Raw genomic sequence first — 22,215 nt, forward strand, 5'->3', positions numbered from 1 at the left:
TTTGTTAGGGGTTTTCGTGCTTGGATCAATCTGTCTTGAAGGACGGACGCTATCTGATTTTCTTGCTTTGGAAGAGCCTTTTTTCGTGTATAAACCTGTAGATAATACTCACAATATACGATATATGCATATCAATCCGTAGAAGGATAAAAAGTCGCGAAGGAGTGCTTTGCCTTGGTCTGCGTTTGTAGTTTTCACATCTGGGGCTCGAGGAATTGAGATCCAAACATGCCCAAACAGTGGCTTTCAAGGAAATTCGAGATGATAAGATTGCTATTATCTGGATCTTTATCCTCCATCAATCAAGCTCAACTGCTCCCACTTGTCGATGAGCTTGTGTTTTCGATTTTGATTTGTCTAGTGTCAAATCAGAGAGGGTTGATACTCAATGTTCCGCCTGAGCATGTCAGACTTACTAGGAAGACGGTCGAGCAGGTATTTGACTATCCCCAACAGTGCGAATTCCGCCAACATTTGGAGTTTCAACATTTTACACATCGTAACGAAACTGACGTCCTTATACGGTTAAATCGTTAGATCATGATTATTGTCTTTGGATTCACGACCAGTTCTACCATTCTCGACTCGGAATTAACGGATCTGCCCTCTGCTCTATTTATCAAAACATCGTCAAACCACAGCACAACAGAGTCACCTCCCGTCACGCCAACAAAGGACAGCGCACCGCCTATACCAACAACATACCGACGACGGCCATTTCGCAGTGAAACAATGCCGGTTCAAACAACGACAGCACAGGAAGCTGAAATATCCGTCGTGGACGATGACGACGAGGATCGTGCTGCTAATTGGGTAAATATCTTTGTTCCGTTACGTGATGTCTATCTATATCTCACCCGCCCTGGATTTATTAGAGAGCAGTAAGGAATGCTAGCGTATCAGCACCACCTCTACCGCCCAACATTCTCGTACACAGCAACAGCAGTACCAGCAATGTCAATTCATTCACAAATCCAATGCCGAAAGAAAATGCTGAATCTCTGACAGCATCACGTGGTGGACGTGTATCGAATAGTAATCTGAGGTTTTTCGCATCGCGGAATTCGTTGACTGTTGGAGGCGGCTTGTTGGCGAGTCAATTGAGTGTGAATGTTGCTGGGAAGAAGCTACCGAATGCTGTGATTTTAGAGGGATTGGAGAATGTGGATGCTACTATACAGGCTGCGTTGTTAGAGGTGTGTTGTACTTGTTGTCAGATTTGAATAATGCTTTACTACCAGTTTTTTTGCAGATAATTGTGACGCAACAAGTCAAGGAAAAGAATGCAGTGCATAATCTGCCTGATCCGTTCATTATTGTTGTAGTGGTCTCCAACTCGAAGCAGCCTGCAATAATACCTCAGTTGGTAGGGAAACAATGCAAAGTGCATTTATCGCAGTAACGGTTGGTCACTCAAAATACTCAAACATTACAGCTCGATCGAATCTTTCTCTGCCATTACAACGAAGGCCCATTGCCAAAACTAGCTCCACACAACTTGATTATTAAGACGATTATCTCGCCAGAGGTATTTTGCATAGTTACTCCCTTCCATTTGGCGACTTCAACTTCTAACTCTTTTTGGTTAGGAATTGGCCGAGTTGCGGTCACAAGCTAAAAACGTCTATGTGCATCCCGACGTAGCAACATACTGCAGAGACATAATCACATCGCTGAGAAATCACAAGCTGGTCCAAACAGGTGTAACTGCGTTGGCGTCTAGAGATCTGAGTACCGCTGCAACGTAAGTGGAAATCCAGTTGAACTAATACTCCATATTTATATTGGTCTTTTTGCAGGACTGTGGCAGCAATACTTGGATACAATATAATGACTCCAGCTCATGTCTCGATTATCGCAAGTCACGTTCTCGCTCACAGGCTTATGCTGGCTCATTTGTCGCTATATTCTACTGATGAGATACGACATGAGTTTGAGCACGTTTCGGCGCTGGATATTGTTGAGAGTTCTGTTGCGCAGGTGCCGTCACCTCAATGAGGTATACCCCTGTTGTAATTTATATGTTTAATAACTATATAGAGATGCTCATGTGATACCCGTCAAACGGCATTCGACGCTCGCGTTGATCAAAAGCATTTAAAGGTTTATTGGTTTTTATATTTGTAGAGGTTTGTAAGGCAGACGTATTAGTACAATGAAGTCATTCAGACTGAGAAAGAATTATGTAGTTTAGAAGTGTACAGGTAGTGTTTAAAAAAGCATTGTTTTCTACAATGTTCAATGTTTATTGTCAATGTGCTTTTGCAAGTTATCCTCACGAGAATAAGTCTTGGCACAGTAGGGACAGAAAACACGAATAGGATTGTGGACTAGCATATGGCGCTGCAAGTCGTATTTTCGAGTAAGGATTTGTTTGCAGACTGCACATTGGTAGGGGGAGCGTTTATAGCTTCGTTTCTTCGTTGGGCCACCAGAGTGGTTGGTTGTGTCGAGTGTTGCAGTATTTTTAGACATTTCGGTAGAGGTCTATATGACGGTTTGTGAGGTTTTAGTGTATTGGTTGGAAATAACGTGACTTATACAGGACGTACCAAATTGGCATGAGGATCCGAGTAGGCGTGCGCCGATTGAGAAGCGGACATATCCGAGGGTGCAGTGGTGCCCAAAGTAGGATTGCTATAAAAAGTGTTGTACATTTTGAGCATCCCATTCAAATTCTGACAAGTCAACTGCATCAAAAGCTTACTGAACGTCAAGATCAAGAGCGTCCAACATGAGTGAGTAAACAACTTGATCCCAGTAGACGCCTGGAGTAGAAGGCTCAGAGATATCGTCATGGGTGCGTCTGCAAAAAAAAGCATAGTGTTAGTGTTTTCCATCAAGTTGTCATGTTGCCTCAACCAACTACACACATACCTCGGCGTCTCCACCATCTCAACAGCGTTCCAATCTTGGTCAGTTGGAGAGCCGAGGTAGTCAAGATCAAGGTTGTTGTTGGCACACAAGTCATCACTATGAGACAAAAAAAAAATACAAAACACACGCGATGAGTATCACTTACATCATTCGAACCTTCTAAAAACACTTACGCTGATCTAGCAAGGTAGCTAGACGGCATTCCAGTTGGCACAGGATAGTCTTTCGAGCACGCAGCAAAGTAAATATCGTGACTGAACATTCCGCAATCTAGTGCGTGGAATGGCTGTTGAAAGAGGGCGCAATTGGAATGAGTGAAAGCCTTTAAATTAAAGGCAATTTTTCTCGAATTCAGTGTCTTACCAGCACCTCTTTTCTCTGCGCCTTCAAAGTTTCAATCGAAGAGTCACATATTTCACCGACACAAAGATTGTCGAATTCTTCTTGTAAAAGGACATTCCCCGCCTAGAAAATGCTTTTCTAGTTAGACAATTTATGAATTGACTGATGCGGCTAGGTATCAGCGAGAAGTGGCCAAGATTAGACGGTGACAAGACCAAACATTTTTAACCAAACTTTAGGGCAGTTCTCCTTAGTTCTCGTCTTCCAACAGGCACATACCATGATTGTACTTTAGATCCAAGCTTCCACAATTAGTAGATCTTGTTGGAATTTGTTTGATGCGCGAGTGTTGGTTGCTTTAACAAGCTTTGAAAATGTTTGATGGCTGGAAGTGAAATGCCAGTTCACGAACCAGCGAGTGGGGTGCTATCGCACGTCCGTGCAGACTAGTAAGACCAAGAAAGTGGATAAGTTGATGTGGTCGGTGATGTTTTGAATGTCTGGTTGAATGACTGGTTGAATACAATTCTCATTTTACTTGATACTTACTTGCTAACTTGCTGGGATGCCGCAACTCGATAATCACGTGCAATCCAGTAATAGTTGATAGCTGGAGGATGGATATCATGATACCGCTTAAGAATCTCGTCTGCATGGCCTGATATATGGAATGCGATGGCCTTGTTTGGGTTTGAAAAGGATTCCAATGTTTGAAGACTGGAGTGACGCGACAAGAAGATCGTTCGACGAGGCAGAAGTAGCTCTGTAAACTCGAATCACAGTATAGAAGGACTCAAGAGATAGTTTTGTCCCATGGTGTTTGATTCCTGTCCTGATACGTACTGTCTCGATTCTCGAAAACCACAAAACTTGAGACATTTTGACTGAATTCAGCACAGGAATGGCGACTATAACACGAAGCGTACTTTCAAAGAAGAAGCCCATAGTCCAATGCCGTAAGACTGTTGTTGATTTGTGACGGTACTTTGTCAAAAACAACACAAATCATTCAAACACCTATTTTGCAGTGAACAGGCCTCATTCAATGCTCACACCACTACGAATATCACAATGCATATATACAAACCACAGCATGCACCATATTACTACCACCAGTCTGCCAGCCACTGCACGACAAACATCATCACAACCAACATCATCACAATTACATCCAGACTTGAAATTCGCCCTAAAGTGCTATGTACATTCCTGGATTCAACAGCAGGCGGCACCCAGAGATCCTTCTCTCTCTCGATTTAGCTTCGACACGTACAGGCTGGTGCGGGGTCTGGAACGTCATGGGTTTAGAAGAGGGCAAGCTGTGTCGCTCATGAGAACTATTAACGCTCTGCTCGTGGATGCGTACGTTCAATTCAACCTCTAGTATCGAGAGTACCCTTCGCCAAGAATTACCGTATGCTGAAACCTCTTTGTGAATAGGACTTTGACAATCCGCTCTGAAATGTTGACCAAAACAGAACTAGAAAACCAATCCTACAAAATGCGCTCCGAACTACACGAACTGCGCAGTGAATTATCCCTCTTACGACAAAACGACACCTCAACCCTCAAATCCCTCTCTGAGCAACTCATGGTTGATATAGAGAGTCTGACTCAAAAGTTTAACGAGAGTGCAACGACTCTGAAAACCGAGATTAATCTAGATATGAATAATCGGAAGGCTGAGGCTAGAGAGACTGCTTCAGATGCAGATATGCAGATACAGGAGATTCATCACAAGTTGATTTTAAAGCTTGCTGATTTGAAGACACATATCGAAGCGACAAAGATGAAAACTACTAGAACAGTAGTATGGTGGGCAATAGGGTCGTTTGCAATTATTATGGGATTGGATTGGGTGCTGCCAACTGCAGCATTGTAATAGAGCAGAGCTGAGATTGATTCGTAGTGTAAACTGGAAATTGTGTACTGTTAGAGGATACAATGGTGCAATGTAAATAATTTGCTGTAAATTCTGTACGTGATTTTACGTTTCGACTGTTGATGCTTGGTTGCGTTTGTTAAATGTTCAGCTTTCAAGCATTCAAACTCAGAGGAGCTCGCAGACTGCAAGGACACCTCAGAACGTACTCGAATCATAGTACAGCTCCAGAGAGCGTGCTCGCTCCATCGAATTCGGCTGGGACCTTCATCAAATCACCTACAAGGAAACACAAGAACCCGACCATGAAATCTGAACCACCGACACACTTCTTATCAATGAGAATTGTAAATCCTGCTTTGAATTCAAACCTTCAGACGCACTTCTATGACAAGGCTATACCGTACAAGAATGGAAGTGCTCGAAATCACTTGATTCCGTCAAGCAAGGTATCGTGACGCTCCATCACATTGCTCAGTTACAAAAATATTTCAGATATAAATGATTTCGTCCAATCTAGTTCCATATCACTCTATTCGTCTTCCGCATATCAAACTCTGACGACGAGGAAATCGCTCTACAATGTTTCGATCGCTGCCGCAACTTGATCAACACTCACTTCCAAGAGCCACCGATATTGTCATTCAAAGGATTTCGTACATTTGGAGCTGGTCGTGTCATATTTGCGAACGTTGAAGAAAATGCTGAATTGAATCGATTGAGAACCTTCAGAAGCAAGTCTCACACCATTGTTTGTTTGGAACCGCAACATTTCATGAACCTGACCATCTTTTATTGTCCTTTAGATGATGCATATGATATGTTCAAAGCTGCTGGTCTTATAGGCAAGGATGAACGAGACTGGACAGTCCATGCCACTGTGGCGAAAGTGCAGGGAAAGGGTGGAGTGGTCTTGAAGGATTTGTGGCATGAACAGTTTGCTGATATCGATGGTATGCTATTTGACGTGCACAAACAGTTGCAGGGTCACATACTTACACGCTTTTCGAAATCAGATATCCACCTCGGCACATGTACGTTCGAGTCGGTGGAACTGTCGTGCATGCAGTTAAAGGGCGAGGACGGTTATTATTTACCATTGTCGATATTGCCATTCAATCGTACTGTTGTGTAAATATCGCTAAATTAACTTGTGCTCGCAAACTCCAATGCACTCGAACTCATTTTAAAACCCATTCCATTTTCCGGCTGAATGACATATTTATATAAACACAAGCTCGCATGGTGAATAATAAATACACTATCGCCCATCTCCAGACCCGGACCTGCCTGTAGGGACGACGTAATACGAGTGAGCTGGTTGAATGCGATTAGCATTTTCACACGCTCTCAAGAAATCTGGCGATACGGCCGGTATATTCCATTCGACAGCGCGCTCATACTTTGGCCCTCTACGTGACGAGAGTGGTCAGAAAGTGTTTTTTCGTGATTTTGTTCTTGATCAATCCATCAGCAGTTCTTACCGTGGCTGAGAACAGACCAAGTGCGTGTTATCAGTCGTCAATTCCTCGGTATATGAAGCCCCAATACGTTTGAGCAATGCAATAAGCGAATCCATCTCCCCATCCGACTGTATAGCCGCAAAACATACATTGATACCCCTCAGATTCTCCAACGTATGCGTCCTAACCTGTACACGATTCGACGTCAACGCACCAGCCGACGTACGCAGTGAGATCCAGATATCATAGTCATGGTTTACATCCAGACCCGACAATTTACACGACGTTGAGAATCCCGATACCTGAATCGACAGTTTCTGGCCACTGCGATACACGTCTATACCGCGTAAATCAGCCGAGTGGAGTTTGAGTGGTTTCCATTGTATCGTTACGGAAGTCTGGGTGACTGATTTGACTGATATGGCTGGTGCTTCAGGTGGTGTGCAAAAGTTTTTGAATATGTCTTCCTGTATGGTGACGAATTCTTCACGGAGGCGGCGTTCTTCGTCTTCGTTTCTTTCTATGGTGAGATTTACGATTGAGCCTGTTGTGATTCCCTCCTGTGAATATAAAAGATTGAAATTTGGGTGTGAGTGGAGCTGATGTTGGATTGCTTTTTGACGTGGAAGATTTACTGGTAGTATGGTGGCAGGGAATTCAATCAGATGATGATCTGGGGATAGCAATATGGCCATTCCAGCGTCCAGTTTACCAACAGTGAACTGAACAGATGTCACCTCTGTTTTGGAGATTATTCGAAAGTGTTAGATTTCGTGTATGAGAGTCTTTAGAAGAACGAGCAATAGAGGGAACTGCTTTGAATAAATGCTTCTAACTCTGACCTTGTTGCCCCGTGGAACTCATCGTCAAGATTCTTTGTGCTTTGATTTTCGTGATTTTGCAGTTTACTTTCTGCAACATTGAGTTAAAGTCACCGAGACACGCTTGATCGCGTCTGATGATTAGGAAAATCTGGACTTTCCGGGCTTAAGTTCGATCACATTTATTTATTTTCTATTCAAGACAATTCCAAAACAAGAGACAAATCACACAAACACACGACAACCATTTAAAGTCTAGCAGCTTCTTGTGGAGAACCATACTTGATCTCCATTCCTTCCATTCCCTTCTGTGCAGTCCACTTTTCAAGAATGTCGGCATACACGACTGGTCCAGTTCTATAATCGATGAAACGGCATCAGTATAGCACAACCAAGATTCGAAAATAATAAACACATACCCCAATGAGAAATTACGCGCAACTCTACGTGATACTTGTCCTTCGGCGTTGTAGTAGCCTGGAGTACAAGTCTCATAGAAGGACTTTCGAACGACGGCCGAACCGACAATCTGGTTAATCCACTCAGTCTCGGCTTTCAGCGTTGGTTGGATTCGAGCAATATTTGTCGAGTGGGCCTCTGTTTTTGTTGTGTGAGGCGTTAGACCTGCTTTTCTGGACATTGCGAAAATTCAACACTTCGGGAGCAGCTCCCGCGACAGACGTGTCCGGCTTCAGCTAGAGCAGTGACGTCTTAATCACATCCTCTGTTTTCTTCGAAAACTTACTTTTCAAGATCTCTGTAATTGCGGTAGCTTGTTCGGCACTATTTGAAAACGTGTCAGCACACGACAAGAATCACAATACAGTCGAAATACGCTTACATGATCTGGGGGAAGTTCACCGAGGCACCTGTTTCCCGCCGTGATTCTTCGTTAGGTCGTTGTCTGAAGTTGCGTCAATCACGAAGATGAAACTCAACTCACCTGCTTGACTTCCTTGAATGAAGAAGAGACTGGAAAAGAGGAAAACATCCAGTGAATAAACTGACTACGTTCAAACGATTCAAGCTGCATATGCGTACTTTGGGAAGTTGTTCACAGCAATTCCAAACAATGAAGCCATTCCATCCTTCCACTTCTCAGAAATGGACTGGTTGTTGATGCCGTAAATCTCATAGCCGTTTCTAGAAGTCCAGCTAGTACCAACTTCAAATCCAGTAGCAAAGATCACGAGGTCGACGGGGTACTCTACTCCACCAGCAACGACACCTTTGGCAGTGAGTCGTTCAACACCTTTACCGTTGGTATCAACAAGGGTGACGTTTGGTCGGTTAAATGTTGGGAGGTATTCGTCGTGATAGCAGGGTCTTTTACAGAACTGGTTGTAGTATGGCTATAATGCAGAAATGTCAGTTACGATTCCAGTTTCTGAGATTTGGTCCAGCCAACCTCTTAATGCAAAAGATAACATGTCCTACCTTGAGGGCTTCAGCAGTCTTGGGATCCTTTACGGTGGCGTCGACTCTTGCTCGGATTGCCTCCATTTTACGGTAATCTGTTTGATCGTGCATGTGAATGTCAGAAAAATGTAAAATCATCCCATCGTTAGGCCCAAGGAATTAACCGTAATGTACCCACCAGCAAGCTGCAACAACTCGTGTTGCTTCATAGGTTTGGGAGGGGGATTCTTCCTCTGGGACTTGATCAATGACACCAATTCCGTGAATACTGAGGTCCAACCATCACCCACGAGGTCCTCTTCCACGTATCCACCAGCAGTGAGAACATTGAAGTTATCTTGTCGGTACTTTTGCCATCCGGGTTTGAGAGTTTTTACGAATTCTGGGTCAACCGGGCGGTTGTTTCTAACATCGATACTTGAGGGTGTTCGTTGGAAGACATATAGATGTTTGGCTGATGCACCCAGATGAGGAATGGCTTGAACGCCGGTAGCTCCGGTTCCAATAATAGCTACGCGTTTGTCTTTGAGTTTGTCCAAACCGCCGTATCTGTGATTTGGTTGGGTCTTAGCTGGTGTATTCTCATGAAATAATCGGTGATGGGCACTCACGAGTTTCCACCAGTTATAGAATAGTCCCATCGCGAAGTGTGGAAGGTTTCGCCTTTGAATTCCTCAAGGCCGAGGACACCAGGTAACTATTTCGTGTGAAGCGAGCGTTAGGCAAAGCAAGGTAAATTCAACTGGCAAGATCTGGCCAGTACCTTGGGAGAATGCAATGGCCCAGATGAGCAAATCACAAACTTGGCACCAATACTGTCACCTCTGTCAGTCTTGACAATCCAACGAGAGCGGGCTTCGTCCCATTTCAGCTCATTTGTTTCCGTCTGGAATACTGCGTGATCATACAGGCCCCATTTCTTGGCAATTCTGTCACAGTGTTCCAATATAATGGGAGCCTTGGCATAGTGTTCAGGTGGGATGTAATTTGTCTCTAGTGTATCGTCGTGTTGGTCAGAAACTCATGAATCACTTTTACAATACAGCAGTTATCTACCTTCCAAAAGAGGCAAGTAGATGAGTGACTCGGTATCGCAAGCAGCGCCAGGGTAACGGTTCCACCACTAATGTAATCGGAGTTAGTGCTTCTGAAACACCCAAGTTTGGGAACATGCCAGAACTTTCAACTGACCCAAGTTCCGCCGAATCCTCCACCTTTCTCGATAATTCTAAAGCTCGTAATGCCAGCTTCGACGAGCTTGACTGAGGTGATCAAACCACCAAAACCACCACCAAGAATTAAAATGTCGACTTCATCATTTAAAGCAGGCCTTTCCACACGTTTGCAGTAAGGATCAACCAAGAAATGCTTGAATTTGCCGGTGTGATCAATCTTCACATATTGGTCGTTGCCGTCCTGAGGAGTGCGAGATACAATGTAGAAAGTGATGTAATTTGTTGGGTAAATAGAACTGCAAGGTATCTGCATCGGAGTAAGAGCAGATCAAAGCTTACTTGTCGTAGACGCTTGTCTCGTTCCTATCATCCAGAAAACGAGTCAGATCAAAAAAGTCGGGCAAATGTATGTTGCAAAACTTCGTACCTCGAGATACTTCTTCTTGAGAGCTTCAGGATCAAAGTCGAACTTCCAGAGATTCGCTTCATCAATTTGGTAGACCACTAGAATGTAATTGATGAGCGATCGTTAGTTGTTTGGTCGAATAATTAGTTCTTTCCACGATCATGATCAACAAGATAGTGCGAGGGTGCAACATCTCGCACGATCAGCTGTTTATCTGGTCCGATCTGGAGTCCACTAGCCGCAACAATGACTCACTTGTAAAGATTCCTCTATCTCTCTCTCTTCCTTAAGCTTAACCGGAAAGTTGGTGTGGTTGCTCAAAAGTCGTGACAAGGGGAAAAGTACTTTTTCCGAAAGCAAACAACACGTTAGATCGTGACAGTTTAGGATGTTCTTTGAATTCAGATCTACAAAAAGAAACTACGTCGACTACTGAAAACAGCTGCACTTAGAGTTTCGCAGACTTCATCGCGTCAGATTGACCATTCTCATACGTAACGTCCATGCCTTCCAATCCCTTCTTTGATGCCCACGTTTGTAAGACCTTCGCGTAGGCCACAGGTCCTGTTCCAAGTGCCAAGTTTCTGGCCTTGCGCCGATCGAGTTGCCCTTCCTATGAGTTTGAGAGGATGAGAGGACACGGGTTAGACCGACACACAGATTACACAGTCAAGTCACGACACAGGAGTCAATTTCCACCCGGTACTTGCCATATTGTAGTAGCCCTAAGATATGTTATAAGAGTCAGACATTGTTCTAAAACAATCCCACCTGAAGAAGGCATGAAACACGCACACAGACTTACTGGAGTGCAATCTTGATAAAATGATTTCCTGACAGCCGCTGATTTGACAATGGTTTCGACCCACTCGTTTTCAGCCTTTTCAGAAGGTTGGACTGTACGCACGTTTGCCGCAAAACATTCTATCAAATTGGATTGTGTAAACACACCAGTAACGACGGTGTCAAAAGAATAAATGATTTCATTGGTATTGAACTCACTTGCGAGCGTGTCCACAATTGCACTTGTTTGGTCATGACTATGGTTTTTGTGAAGTTTTGTAAGAAACACCAACAGTTGAAACAGTGACAAGGCCAACAATTGTGATGAGAATTAAATGCCTTACATGATCTGGGGAAAGTTTACACTAGTGCCAGCCTGGCTGTTTCCCTGCGCATTCTGCACCAGGAACAGATTAGGGAACCCGTTGACTGATATACCATACATAGTGGACAACCCATCCTTCCACTTGTCAGTTATTGCGAGTCCGCCAACACCGTATATTTGATAGCCGGTACGCGATGTCCCTATGGTACATATAAGATTACATATGAGATCCGATTGATATCACATTCAATCAACTGCAAAAAAAGAAACCAGGTGTGAGACCTACATGAAGTACCGACTTCGAATCCAGTAGCAAATATAACTGCGTCTACATCGTATTGCACTCCACAAGCTAATACTCCATTTGGAGTCAAGGCTTCTACACCTTTACCATCGGTATCAACCAAGGTGACATTTGGCCGGTTGAAAGTTGGTAGGTATTCATCGTGATAGCATGGTCTTTTACAGAACTGATTGTACCAGACCTTTTGAGTAGAGAAGAGTCAGTGTTGAAACTTTCATAATCAAAGAACATTTGGACACTCGAACTGCATGTGCTTACCTTCAGGGCTTCAGCAGTCTTCTTGTCTTTGACTACAGAATCTACTCTTGCCCGAATTGATTCCATTTTCCGGTAGTCTGTTCAAAGAAAGTAAACGTCAGAAAAGTGCAAAGATATATATAGTACAATCACAAACTGAAATCCAAAATCCGCACCAGCTAATTGCAACATTTCAGCATGTGAATATGCCTTCGCAGCTTCAGGATTCTTCTTTTGGGACTTTATTAAGGAGACCAATTCTGTAAAAACAGAAGTCCATCCGTCCATTACGAGATCCTCTTCTGTGTATCCACCAGACGTCAAGACATTGAAATTCTCAGCCCGCCTCTTTTGCCAGCCTGGGGTCAGTGTCTTCACCCACTCTGGATCTACTGGGCGGTTGTTGCGAACATCGATACTCGATGGCGTTCGTTGGAAGACATAGAGATGTTTGGCTGATGCAGCCAGATGTGGGATTGCTTGAACGGCTGTAGCGCCAGTGCCAATTATCGCAATTCTTTTATCTTTGAGCTTGTCCAAATTTCCGTATCTGACGAAATGGATAAAGTGGGGTTTAGGCAATCACCTTGCAAAGTAGGTCGTTAGGAAAAAGCTGTACGAGTATACTCACGAGTTGCCACCCTAAAAGAAACTCGTCAGTTTACACTGCAAAATTACAATAACTACAGCTGTATTTACCGTGTAGTTATAGTCCCATCTCGAAGTATGAAATATGTGCCCCTTAAAATCCTCAACACCTTTAATACCGGGCAACTTTGCCGCGTGAAGGCTTCCCGGTGAGCAAATGACGTATTTACACGTCAATAAATCTCCTCGATTAGTTTTGACAGTCCAACGAGCTCTCGATTCATCCCATCTCAATTCTCTAGCCTCTGTCTGAAAAATTGCACGCTCATTCAAGTGCCACTTTTTGGCGATACGTTGACAGTGTTCCAATATGATGGGAGCTTTGGCGTAATGTTCAGGTGGGATGTAATTGGTCTCTTCCAAAAACGGGAGGTAGATAAGTGCTGCATTGTAAATGTGATGATTGAGACTCTGACCAACACGACGATGTAATACATGAATTTTCACACCTTCGGTATCACATGCCGCGCCAGGATAACGATTCCACCACTAACGTAGTAGACATTTGAGAATGCTATTCATAACACAGGACAATTCGATGCGAATTGAGCGACAAGGAGAAACACAGCAGAGATACACACCCAAGTACCTAACAGTCCAAACACTTGAGACTAGCTTTCAAACAGCAAACGAGTTTCATAGCAACTTACCACCAAATCCTCCTCCCTTCTCAATAATCTTAAAATTCTTAATCCCAGCTTCCATTAACTTGACACTCGCAATCAGACCTGCAAATCCACCACCAAGCATAATCACGTCTACTTCGTCCGTCATGGGAGCTCGAACAATGGGCTCGACATACGGGTCAGTGAGCAGATGCTTGAATTTGCCTGTAGAGTCAAGCTTGATGTATTGATCATTTCCGGCCTATTGTAAGAAAATCGTATGAGGTCCGCGTGGATCGACAGATCGGTCAAAATTTGGGGGCCAGAGATCGGTGAATTGGCCACCAACGGATTCACAAAACTGTCTGTACATTCGTTAAACGTTTGTCTCGTTCCTACACGATTAGAGGGTCAGCGGAACAGGAATACCAGAAATACGCAATTCACCTAGCATACGGATGACAAACATACCAGCAGATACTTCTTCCTCAAAGCTTCCGGATCAAAATCAAACTTCCAGAGTGTAGCTTCATCAGCTTGATACACCACTGTACAGAGAAAAGTAAGATCGTCAGAGACCAGTAAACGACTCCATTAGTGAAATAAGGAAGCTACGATGCATTTTTAAGCAAGCGACCGCATGTACAATTAGTTGCAAAGCACTGTGTTCAACAAGTTTCCATGATCTTGGCAAGCAAGGCCACACAATATGAGGACTCATGCCACATATTCACAATTCTCATATGATCAACCGCGAAGGCACTTACTTCTTGTCTCCTTCAAGCTTCCAGGTCTCTGAGAGCTGCTTGTTGAAATTTAAGTGTTTGACGATCTTGAACACAGATCATTACGGTGAGGAGGGACACAACTTTTCCGGAACCGCACCTGTTGGCCTTTTCGCGCGTCTAAGCTTCTTAAATATCAAGCTACCAGCTACTATACGCGATCATGCCTTCCGCGAATGACTTGACAACTTCTTTATACCTCCCAAATATTCTACCAAAAATCTTTAAAGTATACTAATAATCCGTCTCATACTATTCAAAATCATCCTCATCATCCTCAACATCCAACGACACATCCTCCGTCATCTTATACAACTCCTTGAGTCCAGTCACCTCTTCCAAATACGACGGATCTTCCAAACACTTGCGTACAAATTCAAATCCACGTCGTCTATACTCGTCGAGAACGACATGTGAACATGCTGTACATCGGTCGTAGGCTTGACCTGTGATTAAAAGATTCGAGAAGTGGGAGAGGAAGCCACGTATTTGATGTGGAAGGAGTCCTAGTGGGTTGGTGGGACTGTTTACTGATTCGGATATGGGTGTTGCAACGTCACCTGGAGCCCATGGCCTATTGAAAAAGTTACAATTCAGTGATATTTTATAAAAATCGTGTACCCTAGTTTTGTCAGAGTCTTACCCTCTTGGATGATTGAGTATAGTAACCAACAGCTCAACAGCCAACGCTGAAGCCATGAGCGCCAATCCTGGCCTTGTAACAGTACATTGCTGATCCAGAGTACGATCACTTAGGGACTAGCGATGAAAGCGTTTAAACAGACACCAAAGAAAACGGCTACAAAATTTGGTTAATTGACTCACATCTGTTGGAGCCACCACATCATTACAAAAGTAACAGCCAAGATGTACTTCCGACGTCGTTGTAGCAGAAGCAGAAGACGGTGACGGTGTTTCAGCAGTTCTCATGCCATGGCGCATTACCAAAAATGTATCAAAGCCAAGAGCCGAGTTAACGACAATCTAGCAATGAAACTGTCAGCTTGGATAGTCAAAGTTTATTTCAAACAGTCAGGGCTGTACCTTTCCATGAGCAGCGCCTAATAAAGTAGGCAACCACCGCGCTTCGCGACTATCGGTCAACAGAAAAATGGCATCATGCGCTATGATCAGTTTCTCCAACTCAGCCAAGTCCGATTTAGCTTGATCCATATTGGTTACAGCATGACCGGGCATGAGAATGCCCAAGACGTGTCCAACACAATTCTAAATTGATTTGAGCAGTTAGTGGAACCGAAAAAAAGTCTTAAACTTGGAATTCATACCACTCCAGGAAAAATCCGTTTCAGAGCATCAGCAGCTGCTACAGCCTTGTATTTACCACCATCTAAGCAGTCTTCAAACGAAAACAAGGGTTGTCGAACGGGATTTGTGAAGGAAACTTTTCCACTATCCACAAATGTGATGTTTCGAACACCCCATGCCTAAGCATGGAAGCACAAGAAAAACTGCTCAGCATCATCGAAGGAAACTGTATGCAAGTATTTGATTGAGAAGACACCCACCATCAAGTTCCGAGCAACATAACAACCCAACGTTCCAGCTCCCAACAACAGACATTTCGTTGAAGAAATCTTTTCTAATTGCAGTGCAGGTGCTATTCTCCATCTCATCAACTTGAGGTTCAGGTCAACTGCGGTATCAGCAAGTCTACGATGCAATACAACGAATGGGCTTTTGCTATTTTGCACCAATGCAAACAACATTTTTCACCTAGCTGGATCCATCAATGGTGCTAAGTCCGCTACTCGAGGTCCAAGTTTGCCAGCAGCATTCTTTTCCCAACCAACGGACTTTGGTGGGTCTGAAGGGAGCCAAAAAAAATGGTCCATTTTATGAAGCTACTGAATTGATCACAACGTAAATCACCGTCTTACCTGCAAACAAACCAGGCATCTTGACATCTATAACTATACTATTTAATATATCTGGACCAGCAGACTGCCTTGACATGGATTCTCGATAACACACAACAGTGACACTTTCCAACCCTTTAGCCTTTTTCAGCAATGCAAAAAAGTTTCGTAGTGGCCAACCAGGATGAGTTGATAGACCCGATGGATCTGCAAATCCCACCATGATCTAATTTAATTCAAGTTTGACATGACGGAGAGGGCAAAAAGGGTTACAAATTTATCATGGATACCTTGGATTCATGAGTCTTTGCAAAAAAATCATCCCAGTTCACGAGTTTGGCAACGTCGACTGTATTACTTTCTTCCTCCTTTCGTATGAGGAAGAATCCAGTATCATTTGGAGCAGCTTCGTGGCTTTCCGGAAGTCCTCTGAAAGTATTATAGCTAGTTCGTAGTGATTCGATCTGAAAAGTGGAATGTTACATGATTTTTTAAGGTTTTTTCGTTCGCGGCCTTAGAAACGAACCTGTTCGGGATTAAAGTAGACGGATATGGATACAGCACTGGTGACGTTGAATGTCTGTTCCGGAAGCAGAGCCGGGAAGGCAAACCAGTGATAGAATCGATATTTCTTTAGATCTGCAAATGTCAATAGAATGAATCGGTTCAGTAGACTAGGTGAATTGATTGCTGATCCGGAGACTATATCGTCCCAAATCTAAAATCGAGTTCAGATTCAGCTACGTTGTTTTCTGTCTCGATTTTCAAGGAAAAAAGACAAGAGTTACTGAAGCTATACCCTGTTTGCAGTATCTTTAAACAGCTTGTTCTTGTCAACACTTTGAAACTCTTCGATCGTGTTGGTGTTCTTGAGCACTCCTGGCGCACGAAATGAATATGGAGGTAGCCCACTGCAGTGACGAGAGAAATAAATCAGCAAACAACAAAAAAAAGTAGCGCTTATCAGGACCAGGTAACGTGCCTTCCGTCAAAAGCACCAACTCCCAAACAGAGTCTTGCAGGAATAGCCTCAGCCACATGAGCATCACTTTTCGGTTGAGGAATGGATAGGACCTGGCCCGTTGAGTAGTATCCATAGACGTCTACGGCTGAGTCGTCGAGCTTGTAGACGTCGATTTTACGCTGACTGAATTGATGCCAGAATGTCGCTTCGACAGCCGAGGATAAGGGCTCGAATTGCAATAGATTTGACTCTTCCATTATGGATTCACTGCTTGTCTAACGAAAATAATCTAGTGTCAGTTCATGACGCCTCCTGCAACCAACAATATCACACTTTCAATCTTTAATCGACCAGTGGGGTACCTTCTAATACAGGATGAGTTATATAGCTAGTGAGGACCCAGTGGGTACTAGTACAGTACCTGGGCCGTGTCAGTTATGGGAGCTCACTCAATATCAATGTGAACTGAGTGTAGACAACATGCGAGTGACTTGTCGTCCATTTATACGTGTTTTCAAGAGGTGGAATTCTTGCTAAATTCAATTGTATTCGACATATACTAATACTACACGTGTCATTAGATGTGCAAATGCACCTACCATCGAAGTGTAATCGCTGATCCCCAGCATCCCCTTGTTTTGGTTGTCGCTCACACTTTGTCCTTTAGAACACCTCCAATTGAAGATGCAAGCTAGAATTATATGTCCCCTATGATTGAAATCACGGACGCATCGTGCTTATGGTCTCAGCCTCGATACTTACTTGACGTAGCGATATATTGTCAAATGTTTAGAGCAAATCAACTGCACACGAGCACACGCATTGTGATTTGAAAATTTGTAACTCTTGTCTTGGAAAACAATTTCTGATATATAAACATGCAAACACTATTCATCCAAACCACCACCAACACCCCTTCAACCAACTTTTTCTGTTTTTCGTTGTTTTAACTTGAATTTAAGGCTTGGAATTCGTTTACTGGCTAGCAATGGCCTTTGCTTTGCGAGCAGAGGCAGCAGTTCGTCCGGCATGGGAAACTTGGACAGCTGAATGAGATCAAGACAAGTTAGTTTCAGACCAAAGGTATCTAAGCATATCAAACGCAAGATGCAGCATACCTTCATGGGCGAACAAACTTTGCATGTAACCAGCTGCAATGGCTCCCAAACAATCACCTACAAAATCGTGTCAATTAGACGGGCAGCAGCCTAAATGCTCGTAACATATAATGCACCATACCTAGCCAGTAAATCCATTGGTGGTCCCAATGTCCAGATAACAAGGCAGGTCCAAAAGCACGAGCTGGGTTGTAGGCACCTCCTGACACGGATGATCCCAACAAACCAAGGAAACCCAAAGTGAATCCAATGGCGACTGGAGCGAAACCGGCTTTGGTGTTACCAGAAGTTGTCTATAAAGTGAAGAAAATATCAGTATTGGATGAAAAGAAAGCAATTTGGTAACTAAACTACGTCGCCACTGCCCGCCCAAAAAACAAAAAGGGATCGAAGCCCCAACGAAGCGGCACAAATTGCCAACTGATACTCACATAAATGGTGAGGTTCTTTCCAGCAGACTCTTTGGTGGTTCCATCTTCAGAGATCTTGACTTCACCCTTGGTGTCGACTACACATTGAATATAGTGTGTGAGCAGCATCGCATAAAGAGGATAATGGGTGAAGTCGAGCATTACCCACCGGTATCGAAAGCAGTAGCAAAGATAACGTAAACCAACACGAAGGTCAAGGAGAACTCCATGAAAAAGGCGTGTAAGGTTGAAGCAGTCGAGTCAATGTCGACAACCACCGAGTAAGGAATGGTGGTGTTGGTAGGACCAGGGAAGACAACATACAACCACGACGTAGCCAACACTGAGGCCAAGAGCTGGATTCCAATAAACATCAATCCTAAGAGACAAAAATTGGGTTAGATTTTGCAAGCAAAAACAAATCCCATTGAAATTCGTCACACCTTTGTGGCCAGATACTTTTCCAGTTACAATGGTGGCAACAGTTACGGCAGGGTTGAAGTGAGCACCTATTAGCATATCATCATTAGCTAATGATAACAGTCCAAGGCAAAAAAAGAGTCACATTGCAGGAAAAGCCATACCGGAAACATCGGCGAATGAGTAGATCAATGCAATACTACAAAATGCAGTGGAGATAGCACTCAAAACCAAGTTTTCGGGATTTTGTTGTCGAGAGTTGTTCATGGTCACGGCTTCAACAATGAAGAGGAAGAGGAAGGTACACAATCCTTCACCGAAAACTGCTCTTAAAAGCTACCAAACCAAAAATTATTATGGTCGGGTTTGACGATTGCGAAAGTGCAGTTTCCCAAACAAACTTACCACCCGCCTTCGTTCAGTCATTTCCCACGAAAATTCATGCAATTCCTTTTGGATTTCAGCATACCAGTCCATAGGATTCCAGCTCATGAATTTGCCTGGCGCGTCATCGATCTCCATTGGTTCAACCAACCCAGTCTTGTCGTTCTCATCGGCTTGAGCTTCGACATCGTGTACGTCCGAGAAATCTCCTGCTTCCATCTTTGTGAATCCGACAGAGGTCATCGTTGGCTTTAACTGATATATTTTATCGCTCAGTTGACGTGATTCTTGAAGGTTGTGAGAATTGCGAAGCAACGCTTCCAATCATAGGATTTCCCAGGGATTTTCATATGACGATCTTCAGATTCGGGAAAAATTGGGAGCGCATCTGTTAAGTTTGGTGCTTCGATTAGTATACATTTGGAATGTAGTCAAGATGCCGACATTCTTAAAGTGACGCGAATACCTTTTTCTGAGTTGTAGAACGGCACCGTCCTACGTTTTGCGAGAGAATCGAATAGATATACATTCTCTCCACGTTTGGACGTAATTCATCTGTTATGAATGGTGTCTGTTGACTGACGTCCGTTGTTGAATTCATGGATTTCTTGAAAAGTAACATTGACTTTGAGCCATAAGCGAAGATACGCGTTGGCAGGGAGTCTCAACCTTTTGCTTCAATTGTAGAGACTGGAGTGGCCTTTTCCAGAGTAGCCTCCACTTCCTCTGTTGCATCCGAAGCTCTCAAACTCAAAGACTGTCAACGTTTAGTTTTTGTTTTAGGATGCAAGCCACTAGAGCCATCGGGAGGCTTACGCTGGTTCATCAGTCTCGGAATCTTGCTACGGTAGCTCTCGACCCTGATTTCACCGTTGACCATGTCGTAAGTATGGCATGTGTCAGTCTCACGAGTTTTGTGTTTGAGGAAATCTCGATCGATTCTTGGCATATTGATACGCGTCAACCAATATTGACAATATCTACCCTTAATCGATATCAGGTCATTGGCGCCGGTGTCGTCGGTCTAGCTGTCGCAGAACGACTCTCACGACGTCCTAATACCTCAACGCTAGTCTTGGAAAGACACGCCCAATTTGGCTACGAAACTTCATCACGGAATTCAGAAGTCATTCACGCTGGAATCTACTACCCTCCAACCTCACTGAAAACCAAACTGTGTATTCGCGGACGTGAGTTGATGTATCAAACGTGTGCAGACGCTCGAATACCGTTTAAAAAGATGGGGAAATGGATGGTTGCTGTTGAGTCTGAAGAGTCAGAGTATTTGCATCAGATGAAGGATAAAGCTGACAAGTTGGGTGTGCCTACTACATGGTTGACGAGGCAGCAGATTGTAGATGGGGAGCCAAATTTGGTAGCTAAGGAGGTGTTGTTTAGTCCAGAGACTGGCGTGTTGGATTCGCATGCGTTTATGGAGTACTTGGAGGTGCGTGCAACATAAGTCATTAGAAAGACGTCTCTGTACAATCTTGTCACTGGACATCTATTTTCACATTGAAACTTTTTTTGCGCCTGGACTCACGAGACACCCTGTTTTCAACTTGATCTCACCTTGCTCAACAAATAGGCACGATTGAAAAATCAAGAAGGAGACATAATATATCGACATCCGGTCGAATCAATATCCTCTGCACGAGGTGGAGGATATCTGATACGAGTAGGAGGCCCAACGCCATCTCTCATCAAAACGCGAATCCTAGTAAACTCGGCAGGTCTCTATTCCGATCGCATCGCTGCATTTCTCCTTCCCGAGCATTACGGACCAGGAACAGCAAATCAAATAAGATATACAAAGGGACACTATTACGGCCTTCGAGGATCATCAACACTTGTACATCGACTTATATATCCATGTCCGGAAAAGCAGGCCAGAGAGAATGTGACGTACTTGGGAGTGCATTGTACTTTGGATTTGACTGGAAGGTTACGGTTTGGTCCTGATGCTCTGTATGTCGATCGACCCGACGATTATAAAGTGAATGATGCAGATGAGGTCTATTTAACGGGATTTCATGCTGCCATTAAGAGATACCTACCATCTGTGAGAAAGGATGATCTGTATCCAGACTATACTGGAATTAGGTGAGAAATGCAAAAAGAAGCATAGATGTTATCCAATGTCGTGGCGCACTGACATCCCCTCTTTCATCCACCACTCAATAGGCCAAAGCTATCTGGATATGGTGAACCTTTCAGAGATTTTGTCATCAAAGAAGAATCAGACAGAGGGTTTCCAGGATTTTTGAACCTCGTCGGTATCGAGTCGCCTGGTCTCACCAGCTCACTCGCGATTGCAGAACACATAGAAACGCAACTCTTGTAAAAAGTATAATTTGAGTTCTTATTATTATTTAGAGAAACCATATTCTTTTGGAGTTGTTGAATTATTTACATTCTGGCAAACCAGTTCGATGTTACAGCTCGCCTAGCCGACACGAGAAGAACAGCAGCAGCCAAAATAGCAACTCCTGTGTATATTATACCCCAGAGGAAATTAATGCTTCCATCAGCACGAAGTGGTGTTGAATCTATAATGGCACCCTACAGAAAAAGCGATTTGTAGTTTACAAAGCTCTGAGTGCCTGTTTGTCCACGCTCAAAACCAGCAAAACTTACAAAGATAACGGCACCAGCAGCTTGTCCAGGAGCCCAAGAACTACACATCAGATTGATTGCATTAGTCCCTTTGTTCGAATACTAAAACCTGCTTTCAGTCGACTGCAAACCACTTGCCTAAATGTTATGCCAATGATGTGTCCCGGCTTTGAATTCTTTGGTGACAGGTCCATCGCGCACGGCGCGTACATGCTATTTAAGTTAAAAGACAGGTCTCATGAGCACCGCAAAGAAAGGGTGTGTTTGCGCCACTATGCAAGCTTACCTTTGCCCTCCACCACCAACGAACCCAGCAATAAGAATAAAGGCACAGAATGATCCAAAGTTGGTTGC

General features: G+C 43.7%; 9 protein-coding genes across 9 annotated transcripts; 4 read left to right on the forward strand and 5 right to left on the reverse strand.

Annotated features, from left to right (window-relative positions):
- Nucleotides 1–228: 228 nt before the first annotated feature.
- Nucleotides 229–1,998, forward strand: SmJEL517_g01097 (uncharacterized protein; the record flags this gene model as incomplete). Its single annotated transcript, XM_031167025.1, has 7 exons — nucleotides 229–435; nucleotides 538–813; nucleotides 876–1,196; nucleotides 1,253–1,366; nucleotides 1,436–1,528; nucleotides 1,590–1,744; nucleotides 1,800–1,998. The coding sequence occupies 7 exons, from the start codon at nucleotides 229–231 to the stop codon at nucleotides 1,996–1,998; spliced, it is 1,365 nt and encodes a 454-aa protein (XP_031027151.1).
- A 240-nt stretch (nucleotides 1,999–2,238) lies between these two features.
- SmJEL517_g01098 (uncharacterized protein) lies at nucleotides 2,239–3,501 on the reverse strand (the record flags this gene model as incomplete). Its single annotated transcript, XM_031167026.1, has 7 exons — nucleotides 2,239–2,487; nucleotides 2,553–2,637; nucleotides 2,708–2,806; nucleotides 2,878–2,973; nucleotides 3,051–3,163; nucleotides 3,241–3,342; nucleotides 3,499–3,501. The coding sequence occupies 7 exons, from the start codon at nucleotides 3,499–3,501 to the stop codon at nucleotides 2,239–2,241; spliced, it is 747 nt and encodes a 248-aa protein (XP_031027150.1).
- Nucleotides 3,502–4,312: 811 nt separating this feature from the next.
- Nucleotides 4,313–5,101, forward strand: SmJEL517_g01099 (uncharacterized protein; the record flags this gene model as incomplete). The annotated part of the gene is made up of 2 exons (XM_031167027.1): nucleotides 4,313–4,581; nucleotides 4,660–5,101. The coding sequence occupies 2 exons, from the start codon at nucleotides 4,313–4,315 to the stop codon at nucleotides 5,099–5,101; spliced, it is 711 nt and encodes a 236-aa protein (XP_031027149.1).
- A 305-nt stretch (nucleotides 5,102–5,406) lies between these two features.
- SmJEL517_g01100 (uncharacterized protein) lies at nucleotides 5,407–6,236 on the forward strand (the record flags this gene model as incomplete). The annotated part of the gene is made up of 3 exons (XM_031167028.1): nucleotides 5,407–5,550; nucleotides 5,622–6,054; nucleotides 6,118–6,236. 3 exons carry the CDS (start codon nucleotides 5,407–5,409, stop codon nucleotides 6,234–6,236), a joined length of 696 nt encoding a protein of 231 aa, XP_031027020.1.
- Nucleotides 6,237–6,362: 126 nt separating this feature from the next.
- On the reverse strand, nucleotides 6,363–7,259 carry SmJEL517_g01101 (uncharacterized protein; the record flags this gene model as incomplete). The annotated part of the gene is made up of 3 exons (XM_031167029.1): nucleotides 6,363–6,513; nucleotides 6,586–7,124; nucleotides 7,200–7,259. 3 exons carry the CDS (start codon nucleotides 7,257–7,259, stop codon nucleotides 6,363–6,365), a joined length of 750 nt encoding a protein of 249 aa, XP_031027019.1.
- Nucleotides 7,260–7,633: 374 nt separating this feature from the next.
- Nucleotides 7,634–13,909, reverse strand: SmJEL517_g01102 (uncharacterized protein; the record flags this gene model as incomplete). The annotated part of the gene is made up of 29 exons (XM_031167030.1): nucleotides 7,634–7,742; nucleotides 7,805–7,982; nucleotides 8,131–8,168; nucleotides 8,227–8,254; nucleotides 8,329–8,357; nucleotides 8,427–8,737; nucleotides 8,823–8,899; nucleotides 8,983–9,353; nucleotides 9,416–9,501; nucleotides 9,568–9,797; nucleotides 9,861–9,927; nucleotides 9,996–10,220; nucleotides 10,319–10,342; nucleotides 10,407–10,483; nucleotides 10,869–10,998; nucleotides 11,069–11,110; nucleotides 11,191–11,309; nucleotides 11,388–11,425; nucleotides 11,513–11,693; nucleotides 11,780–11,978; nucleotides 12,056–12,132; nucleotides 12,211–12,584; nucleotides 12,666–12,676; nucleotides 12,734–13,171; nucleotides 13,264–13,271; nucleotides 13,333–13,549; nucleotides 13,659–13,682; nucleotides 13,759–13,835; nucleotides 13,903–13,909. 29 exons carry the CDS (start codon nucleotides 13,907–13,909, stop codon nucleotides 7,634–7,636), a joined length of 3,792 nt encoding a protein of 1,263 aa, XP_031027021.1.
- A 415-nt stretch (nucleotides 13,910–14,324) lies between these two features.
- Nucleotides 14,325–17,170, reverse strand: SmJEL517_g01103 (uncharacterized protein; the record flags this gene model as incomplete). The annotated part of the gene is made up of 12 exons (XM_031167031.1): nucleotides 14,325–14,646; nucleotides 14,716–14,831; nucleotides 14,898–15,056; nucleotides 15,117–15,299; nucleotides 15,359–15,517; nucleotides 15,599–15,743; nucleotides 15,807–15,897; nucleotides 15,971–16,175; nucleotides 16,240–16,413; nucleotides 16,476–16,667; nucleotides 16,749–16,860; nucleotides 16,920–17,170. The coding sequence occupies 12 exons, from the start codon at nucleotides 17,168–17,170 to the stop codon at nucleotides 14,325–14,327; spliced, it is 2,109 nt and encodes a 702-aa protein (XP_031027315.1).
- Nucleotides 17,171–17,888: 718 nt separating this feature from the next.
- Nucleotides 17,889–19,488, reverse strand: SmJEL517_g01104 (uncharacterized protein; the record flags this gene model as incomplete). The annotated part of the gene is made up of 8 exons (XM_031167032.1): nucleotides 17,889–17,959; nucleotides 18,032–18,088; nucleotides 18,153–18,324; nucleotides 18,463–18,539; nucleotides 18,611–18,820; nucleotides 18,885–18,950; nucleotides 19,026–19,197; nucleotides 19,267–19,488. The coding sequence occupies 8 exons, from the start codon at nucleotides 19,486–19,488 to the stop codon at nucleotides 17,889–17,891; spliced, it is 1,047 nt and encodes a 348-aa protein (XP_031027311.1).
- A 541-nt stretch (nucleotides 19,489–20,029) lies between these two features.
- SmJEL517_g01105 (uncharacterized protein) lies at nucleotides 20,030–21,589 on the forward strand (the record flags this gene model as incomplete). The annotated part of the gene is made up of 4 exons (XM_031167033.1): nucleotides 20,030–20,128; nucleotides 20,246–20,692; nucleotides 20,834–21,348; nucleotides 21,430–21,589. 4 exons carry the CDS (start codon nucleotides 20,030–20,032, stop codon nucleotides 21,587–21,589), a joined length of 1,221 nt encoding a protein of 406 aa, XP_031027310.1.
- Between the last annotated feature and the right edge of the window lie 626 nt (nucleotides 21,590–22,215).

This window comes from Synchytrium microbalum (assembly GCF_006535985.1).
Source record: "Synchytrium microbalum strain JEL517 chromosome Unknown SmJEL517_scf0003, whole genome shotgun sequence".
Lineage (NCBI taxonomy): Eukaryota > Fungi > Chytridiomycota > Chytridiomycetes > Synchytriales > Synchytriaceae > Synchytrium > Synchytrium microbalum.